Below are 10,001 nucleotides of genomic sequence, written 5' to 3'. Positions count from 1 at the left end.
CCTGCATTGCAGGTCAATTCTTTGCCATCTGAGCCACAAGGGAAGCCATGGTAGGGCTTTGAGTTATGTCATAATGAGATCAGCAAGCGCTACTTGGCTCTTTTTCAAGCTCAGAAAAACTGAGTCATAAGTTTTTGAAAATTCTTAAAGGTTCTCTTCCAGAGAAGTAGTGCCATCTTCAGCACATACACATAGTGTGAAAGAGCAAATATGAAGTAAGTGACTTACTCAGGCTAAATGGCCCAAGAAATCACATTTCAACAATGGGGTAAACTTAAAAAACAAAACTCCAAGAGAAACAGAAGAATAAAGCTATAATAAACTTTGAAAAGAGGAATATTCATTTCTCTGGCTTAGCTGAAACATGGTTGCTTTCATTAGTTAAAAAGAAGCCTGGGGAAATCGATACGAATAATCCGAGAACTGCCACAGAATGCCATGATGTCAGGAGGAGACTCTGGAGGTTGAGTTTCCTCTGATTTCTATTAACTATCAAATGTTCTGCATAATTTACCTCCTGTCCCACAAAACTTTAAGAACAAGTCACAAAATCCACGTTAGAATATAAGTTTTTTAATTTTTATAAATAACTTATCTGTTACAAAGATAGTTTACCCAGCTAAATCACAAAACCATCAACTCAAGATATCCAAATTACGTTTTATTAATAAAACAAGTAAAAACTGATTTATCAATCTTCACATAGAACTGCAGATGAAGCTGAAAAACAAGGCCTATTTTAAAACAAAATGCATCAAATGTAAAGGCTTTGGGTTTCTCATCTAATTAACTAGGATTGTCATAGTTCTTCTCATATACAAGATGCAAAGCCTGGAAGTTAAGGCTCTGACATTCATATAGAATCACCTGTAATAATCTTGCTTATTTAAAAAATATTCATTTGCAAACATTTACAGTGGGTGCCAGTCTACATTATCTCCTATCTTTTGCTACATTTCAGCACTTCCCTTAACCCCATTCTAAGCACTGATATATAATTTCATAATTTTTTAATGCATATTGTTATTTTTTCCTTGATTTCATTTCGTTATATACATTCCTGATCATCTGAATATTTATTTTCCTTATAAAAATATATCATCAAAATAAAGAGATGCTTGAGGTTGCTTCAGTGTTCAAGTTTGCTTGTTTTTCTTTTTTCCAGCTTTTCTTCAGTTGTCCTAAATGCGACTAGCCTTGTTTCATAAATATACACGATACTGCCACCAAGTCAGGTTTAGAAACGGACTGCCCCAACAGTAAAGCGTTTAAATTTCTCTCCAAGAAAAGGGCTGTAGGTACTGCTGCTTGTTTGGAAACTGTACTTTCCCAATAGTAATCTCTTGTGGAAGTTCTGTGGGACACAAGGCAGATAAAGCAAGCTTAACCTTGTTGCTGTCAGTGGGTTAAAAATACCTTTTGTTTTAAGCTTCCCTGTGGAAGATAAAACACCATGTTGTGTTACCCACCACTAAAGTCAGTACATAGTGTGACCTACAGACAGAAGTCTTGTAATATTTTCTGCAGTTCACTGTGCAGCATCTGTATACGTCTTCACAGAACATCGGTACTCATGAGGGCAAAGCACAGAATAAGTAGAGGAAAGTTATTTTGTGCATAGTTTCATTTCATTAATGCTTTTTTATTTTGAAGGCAACGCTTCTCTCACGTAAGGCTTAAAAAGGGACATGATAGTACTTAATCACTAAAAGGAAAAAAGAAAATTAGTTAACAAAAGACTATTACACTATACATATAGAAATATAAGAAAATAATAAGGAAGAAAAGAAATCACTTAAAGCAAACTTGAGAGCTCTGTACAGTAGGAAAAGCTTTGGGGTATTTCACTCCAGGTTTGTACAGACAACGCTGCTGCTCTCCTTTCATCTTTAGAGCCTAGATGCTGGCGCTTCACAGAGTGGAGACGTTTTCAGGGAAGACAAAGACAAGGCCAAGAGTACCACAGATTTGTGAAGTTCTTCCCCTTTCCACTGGCACTATACAGCAGCAAACAGTTTTTAAATAGTTAAACCTCGTTGCTTTTCTTCATGTTTGTAGTGTTTCACCGAAAGCTTAAAAAAAAAAAAGCCATCATTCTATTCCTTCCTCCTGTCAAAATTCAGTAGTGACATGAGGGAAAAAAGTACTGGGAACACCTAGGTATTAATATGTTGAGAATTATCCATGACGGGCTACTGGTAACACTGTACATGGTTAGGCAGTGGGCAACCAAGTCTTTTAGCAGATTACCTTTCATGTGATGAATTTCAACTGCCCATGACATTAGACTGAGGTATTATTAGCTCTGTGGGTTGATATTTAACATTAGCACAACACCATCTTGTCACACCTTCAATTTTACAAAATCCTATGTAGCAGTGAAACTTTTCCCCTGATGACAGACTGGTTTCTTGAATTTCAGATGTGGATTTGGAGAAGATGTAGGGCCTCCTGGCTCAGAAATGCCTTGGCATCTCACACTGTTCGCAACGGATTAAGGCTGGATGGTTCAAAAAAGTACAGGCAGTACAATTCCACTGAGCCCCCTCATCATCTTCTGTGTCTTGAGTCTTTGGTGTTTTGATGGTGGACCTTTGATCTGTAAGGAAGCAAAATAATTATTTTAGAAGCAAATTCACAGTCATAAATTACTGGCAACTATAAGCACTATTGGGCTTTCCTCATAGCGCAGTCTGTTAAACACTAGCACCACACAGCATGAAACAGCCTGTTAATCAAACGAAGCATCCAGCTGAAACTGACCCACATGCCTGATCCTCACAACCTGTATCTATCAGGCTGGCACATCTCTGCTGGGGAACAGCAACATGGACGTGACTTAATCACCTCAATATCTCCTCAAATGGGAAAAGAGCATCATTTCCCCCAACTTATAGCAGGAGAAAGGGGAAATCAATTCATATGGTCTCTAGTAGCCAAGATGACCACAATGTCACCTAAGAATGTGGCAAGGTATCCACGTGCAATGCAGTACTGCTAGCGCATCTGTGTCTCATTCAAGCTTCAGTTTCATTTCTCACTGATGTAGTGGTTATATTTCTGATTTCTATCCATGAATGGATGTGTTTATTAAATGTTCTCCATCTGCTAAAAATCTAAAACTGAACAATATGTACTTATCTCTAAAATCTTATTTACCGAAATGTCAACAACAGACTTGGAGAAGCAAATTAGTATAAAATTTTATCAGACTTTATTTCTCATGTTATTTGAAAACGTATTTATTATGGAACACTAGAAAGACTACCAGATCCAGAGTCATGAGACTGGAGTTCTATTCATGGTTCTGCTATGAACTCCTAATTTCTTTGCTCTGTGATCTTAGATAATCATGTTTCCTCTACATCTAGTCTTTCTTTCTTATACAATAGTCACTGCAGTTTTATAAGGTCAATGTTCTAAATGTTTGAATGTACAGAGGTATCTTAAATATAAGAAATACATTCCTCCATGGTTGTGTCAAAGATGAAATTACATTTATAAAACTACTTTTATGGGGGAGGGAGGTATCTTTGTAATTTAAAAGTAGGATTCCTATAAATTATTTTGGGGAGGTCTGAAGTAAAAGGAGCATGCATTATTGGATCTCTCCAGTCATGGTTTATGATTTGTAGTTTATAAATTATATTAAAAATGTATATTAATTTGCAAATTCTACCTATTCCACTGAGCTGGTAAGTAAATGATATCTTTTCTGCTATTTTAAAAGACAAACTATGATATATAGTGGATAAAAATATAGGAAGACAAGTTTCTGTAACAAATTCAAAATAATTAAGTGATGGTACTTTGTTTAGCAGCACTTTACTTAGTGTTTGGTCTTAAGGTTAACATTTTATTGCAAAATTCCCACTTTAGGCATGGGAACTTTTAGGCATCACCATGATTCTGGCACATGCATGAGCACCATGAAAGTTATTTATATAGTAAATTTTCTTTAAATTGAATAGCTTTAAAACAAATATCTAGGGAACTTTGCTGGTGGTCCAGTGGCTAAGACTCTGCACTCCCAATGCAGGGGGCCCAGGTTCACTCCCTGGTCAGGGAGCTAGATCCCACATGTCACAACTAAGACCCAGCACAGCCAAACCAATAAATACATATTAAAAAAATTATCTATTTAAGGTTTATCTAGGTAAAAATACTTTAAAAATCAAGAGTCTGACAATACAAATTAGTATCCACCTAAAACTCAAAAATGAATAGGTTAAAAAAGTTTGACTTCTTACCATCTACAATTATTCCACATTCCATACTTAGGACACATTTTATAGAACAACTGTTTTAATCTGGGGATAATCCACTCTGCTTATTAGAATTTTGGTAAAACATTCCAATCTGGCACATTTTCAGTAAAACCCTGTCTATCCTTTTTGTTAACTACAAAGGTTTTTTTAGGAGGGGCCATTCAATCTGTATTAACACTTCATTCTATTACTAAGTGCCAGGATTATCTTCAATATTTAAATATCTAAGGTAATCAAATAGAGGACCTAATTTTTTTTTAAATGAAAAAATCTCCAATGGTTTTCTTCCAACTGCACAAAATCTTCTGGTCCTTCTAATTATGACTTTTATTATTAGTGGTATTTGGAAACTAAGTAACCACCAGAATCGAGAAAAGAGGAAGTTATTTAGGGTGCACAGTACGAGATGACTTGTGATGGCCACACTTTATTTTAGCTGTTAAAAAATCCACATTGTAAAGCAGAACTGATTTTAAGAACTAAGTAAACCTCTGTAAGTGAAACTAGTAACTCCCTATTTTAGCTTTAAGGCAAAAATGACTAATTCTTTATTTCTCTAAAAATATCCAGTACACAAGCATTTATCTTTTGTGAAAAGCTTTTTAAGTATTTTTTTTCCCCTTACTTTTTATCATGGAAAATTTCAAATACACACAAAAGCAGTGAAAACAGTGAAAAAAACTCTCAGCCCTTATGCTGCTTCAACAACTGTCAAGACAAACCTTATTTCATCTACACCCCATCTCCCGCCTACCCATAACACAGAAGTACTGAATTACCTGGAAACAAAATAGATCTTTTCATATGAGAATTTTTAGTTTTTGAAAGAGAATAAAAAGATTATATTGAGGCAACTCAGAGTCTAAAATATCCATTTTGCTTATTTTAAGGAGCTAGGCTCTGCTTACCACTGCTTTCCTTATTCCTTTATGCAATTAACATCCAATGTCTGAACACTTGCTTACTCACGTACTGTGTCAAATGCCCAATTTCACTTTTGCTCCTCTGTAATAAGACTTCACTACATTCCAGCTAACTATGTTTAAAAACATTTAAATAATAAAAAATATGAAGCTACAGCTAGGCCTAAGTGAATCATAACTGAATAAAAACTAAGGAGAGGAGAGAAGAGGATGCTGAATGAGAATATGAAAATTCTTGGAACAAACCAAAGATTGTTCCCATGTCTACATATTTTTTAATGCCTGGAGTAAAAAACCCACACAAATGTTTCAACATTTCTTAGTTTGGTGTATACATAATCTGTATCAATGACATAAAAATGCTAGTAGGTAATAATGAAAAAAACCATTTATCTGAAATTCAGAGAATTTTGATTATAGAGAACTATGCATAAACTATATAGGACAGAATACTTATGAAAAATAAACTTTCCTAAGGTGTCTTTCTTAATGTTTGTCTAAAATTTCAAAGAATACAAGTTTTTATACCTGGTGATTTTTTTTTTTTTTTGGCCAAGATTTGCTATTCTGGGAGTATACAATGAATCCTAAGGACATACATATGACTTTTAAAGGGCTAAGTACATTACATTTTTGAACCCTCCCAATTCCCAGCATGTTTTCCTAATGAATCCATCCAAGAATGCCAAAGTTGGAAGTACTTCTAGAGTGGAAGGCTGCTAAGAATAAAATTTTCTAAAATCTTGTTTTTCAAAACACAACAGTTTTCACACTTACTGGATACACTAACCTTTGGGTTTTGGTGGCACAGGGCCTACGAATCCAATATTGTCATAAAAGTTATGAATAGCACTGGGATTGAAATGTGGTCCTGAAATAAATAAAAAGAAGCATATCAATGTTTATAGCTCAAAAAAATTAGAAAGATTTTTTAAAAGCAAATATTTTCTCTCTTAAAAAAAAAATCACAGTTAAATAGAAAAAGTACTTTTCTTTTATTTCACACCTCTAATCTCCAATTACATGAAAGGATTTCAAAAACAGCTGAAACAGGTGTAATATATTGATAGTACCCATAACAGTTAGATTAATGCTAGTAAGACAGTGAAAGAACTAGAACAGATCCCTGTTGTATGTGACAAGTTAAGATAACTTAAAATTTGACAGTGTAAAATATAATTTTAACATGGTCTTAAGCAACTAAATAGCTTGGCCTCAAGTAAGTATAAAAACCTGAACTAATATAATGTGATGCTTCAGATTTTAAACAAAAGGAACAAGTTCAAAGATTACATTTTCTAGACTAGCACCAATTTTTTCTCTCCAAAGTTAAATTATGGCATTTTCTATGACTGTTTCAAGATAAACAGCTTACTTACTAAAAGAAAATAAAACAAATCATCTTCCAGTTTAATGGATTTTGGCACACACTGAGAAATGTGACTGCGGGCTTATTTTTTGGCTTTTTCCCTTTCCTGTCTTTTCATTTTATATATTTCTATTATTTCCAAACTTTAGAATTAGGTTTAAGTTATAAACATTCTTTTTAGTTGTCTGTGGAACACTTTTTACTCACTCACGTACTGCGCCAAATGCCCCAATCTTTTTTTTACTCCACAATAAACAATTATTGCTGGTCAATAACAGTTCAATTATCATAAACTATCATTTTCCTAAAATATTGTATGTCGTATTTTAATTTTCTTCTCTATGTCATCAATTAAGTAAGTGCCATTAGAGTGGGGATGCCTTTTAATCATGTTCTTAAAAGCATAATTCTTCAAAGGTAGAAGGATAAAAGGGAAACAGGAAAAAAGGAATATGAGTATATATATTACCATCTTAATAAACACTGTAACAGATTATATTAATACATAACAGCAATACTTTTGACAATATAGCCAGACATACTAATCACTGTCTTCCCTTATTGTATGACTAAGGGGATTTGAAGGATATTAAAAGTATCAAATTACTTCTCAACCAAATATACAGCTTTGGAGGGAGGAGTGGCAAGTAAGAGAAAATAAAAATCTAAGCAGCACTATATGGCTCCAAATCAAATCTGAAACAAGATTACAATTAAAAGTCTGTTTTCAGCCACAGGAAGAGCTGATAAATTAATACAAAGAATTTCAGCTGAATATGCATTGAACTTTACCTCGGGCTTGAAAAAGATCAATTTCTTTGGTTAAGCAGTCAATGTCAATCTGGAGCTGTCTATTACAACTTCTCAACTGCTGCATTTCTTCGAGCTGAAAAATAATTCCAGGTGAGGATCTACATCGAACTCTTGTGTTATTAGTTAAGAAGGAGTTAAGGTTTGCAGGGGGAAGTAAGGACAGAAAAACAAGTATGAATTAAGAGCATTTCTAGAAAAGTAGGTCAAGCTTTTATACTGATGACAGGTTACCTATTCTCATGTTCAAGCACAGCAGTTACAACAGTTACAGAAAGAAAGACTTACTGAAGGTATCTGGGATATGGAATTTGATCTTTTCAGACGCCTTCGAGTTAGATTATTTTCCATTTCATTGACCTCAGATTTTAGTTTATCCAGCTTTTTCTTTTGAATCTCAAGTTCTCTTTGAAGCCGTTCCATTCTGGCCTTCTGGTGTACCAAAAGAGCTGCAATATATATTAGCATATATGAAGATCCACCCAGTTTAGTCAATTAACCTTTAAACAACCTTGGGAAAACAAAACAGATAACTATTTCTGTGACAAACAAGAGGCTGTGGAGAATCTCAAAGATAACACTAAAACAAAGCATTGTGTGTTAAATATTTAAAATTTCAACATTTTTAACTTTAGAGAATTATTTTATTTGTAACTTGAGAATCATTTAAGCATATAAACAACTTAATGGGAATGTGGGTTAGGTTAAATCCATTTTGATGCATGCAATAAATAAAAGTGATTGATTTCGATCCACATGAATGTTAACATTAAACTGCTCAAACTGCAAATCAAAAACAAAACCATTCAGATAAACCAAATACATTTTCTTATATTCCAATTATATTTAGTGAAAACATTTTCCTAAGATTTTTTTAAAAAGAAAATAAGCAATCAACCTTGTCACATGAATGATGAACTGCCCGGGAAACCTTAGTAAGCCATAACAATCGGTATACATGATTTTGCCACTTCTGGACAAAACGAGTTTGACTTTTTAGGCTATTGTGCTGGTGGTGAAGATAACTGAATTTACTATTAAATGGAAGCTTGGGGTGATTCTACCACGAGAAAACAAGCTGATTTGAGAAAGTATAATAATTTCTAAAAATGAAAAATAGCAATTAAAAAAGTCAAGTCGATTAAACAGATTAATGCTATTTAGTCACCATCAATCAGACTAAAATTTCCAAGAAGCTAAAAAAGGAAAAGGCTATATATATTCAGGCCATTTAGTCCAGCAGTGTATTACAGAATCTGAATTAGGGTGTGGGGTGTGGGGAAGCTAGTTAGGCTCAAGTGCTTTAAAATTAATTTTTCCCAAGAAAAATATAATTTTTCCTAACAAAAAAAGATAATTTTTCCCAACAAAAATTTGACACTAATATAATCCACAGGTATCTCCCTCTGTAATTCTCCTTTCTTATTTATTGGAAAGGGAATATATCTCAAGTTTTAAAAATCATGACTGATTCTTGGTATCTTCTCTCTCATTTTAATATATATTCTAAAAACGCAGGGAGGTGTTTTGGAGGTACACATGTTCCTGATAGAAAACTCACTGTGTCTTTGTATATCCATAACCACCCCAGGCTTGTTTTGTCAGACTTTTATTAATTTGGTTTATTTTACTTGAATTGCAAAGTTTTATGCCTCTATTTACAAAACATAAGAATTGTGCATTAGGGTTTATTTTATTCTCTTAAAAGAAGATGCGGAGTGGAGCGTTAATTTCTGAGTGGGACAGTAAGAGGAGAAAGACAGAGGCATGCAGTGAGAATGAAGGGCAAGGCAAAGGAAAACTAGAAGAACATAACATACTTTCTTTCATTTCTAAACTCTGATGATCTACCAATGAGTCTCAAATGCCATTAGTAAGACATTTGTTCAAATTAATGATTATTTAAAAGCAGTATTTCCTAAAAATTAACGGAGATCATCTCCCTAAAAGCTTTTTCCTAAATATGCAAAACAAAAAAAACTTTAAAAAACCCATTTATTTAGTGGTTCTAACGACTAAGTGATAATTTATATTTGTACTGAGTTAGAAAATAAGACATACATTTGTGATATTATTCAGTATTACATGAGGAGAAGGGATAAGAACAGATTTTCTGAGAAACTGATTTATATGGTGAGGGCAGAGACAGAACCTCTGAGTGAGGAATTACTGTTAACAATTAGCTCAAGGCTGGTGATTTCCTTGAAGTAACCGGCAGAAGCAAATGCAAACTGTTCTGGCAACCTACTTCCAGTATGGAGGGACACCTACTATGGAATCCAAAATGGAAAAATCCTCAATGAAGAGAAGTGCTCAGCAGAAAAGTATGACCAAACAAGAAAACCATCTACCATGAGAATCAACAGCCCGAGAGGAGCCCCCTAAAACTTGGTTATATAACAATTTGAAAGAAGCTATGGAAATATCTGTTTAAGATGATTATAATGATTATAGAAGAATATAACAAATAAGATACCATGAATAAGTTTTGGAGAAGTACCATAAACAACCTCTAGAAATAGAAAATAGCCATTGAAACAGTCAACCAAATACATTAAACTGTAGATTACACATAGTCAAAGACATATTTAGTGACCCAAGAGATAAATCTAAGAGTATTCTCAAAGTGCA

General features: G+C 33.8%; 1 protein-coding gene across 2 annotated transcripts in view; it reads right to left on the bottom strand.

Moving 5' to 3' along the window:
• Nucleotides 1–628: 628 nt before the first annotated feature.
• TAB2 (TGF-beta activated kinase 1 (MAP3K7) binding protein 2) overlaps nucleotides 629–10,001 on the bottom strand; it is an 85,705-nt gene continuing 76,332 nt past the window's right edge. For both annotated transcript variants that reach the window (XM_068984923.1, XM_068984924.1), the window contains exons 4-7: nucleotides 7,659–7,819; nucleotides 7,353–7,446; nucleotides 5,982–6,062; nucleotides 629–2,599 (exon numbers count right to left, since the gene is read on the bottom strand). In XM_068984923.1, the coding sequence (XP_068841024.1) occupies nucleotides 2,457–2,599; nucleotides 5,982–6,062; nucleotides 7,353–7,446; nucleotides 7,659–7,819 (479 nt within the window). In that variant the 3' untranslated portion in view covers nucleotides 629–2,456. The remainder of the gene's footprint in view (nucleotides 2,600–5,981; nucleotides 6,063–7,352; nucleotides 7,447–7,658; nucleotides 7,820–10,001) is intronic.

This window comes from Capricornis sumatraensis, chromosome 13, assembly GCF_032405125.1.
Source record: "Capricornis sumatraensis isolate serow.1 chromosome 13, serow.2, whole genome shotgun sequence".
Classification (NCBI taxonomy): domain Eukaryota; kingdom Metazoa; phylum Chordata; class Mammalia; order Artiodactyla; family Bovidae; genus Capricornis; species Capricornis sumatraensis.
Note: the sequence above shows the minus strand (reverse complement) of the source record. Positions and strands in the feature narration are given on the sequence as shown.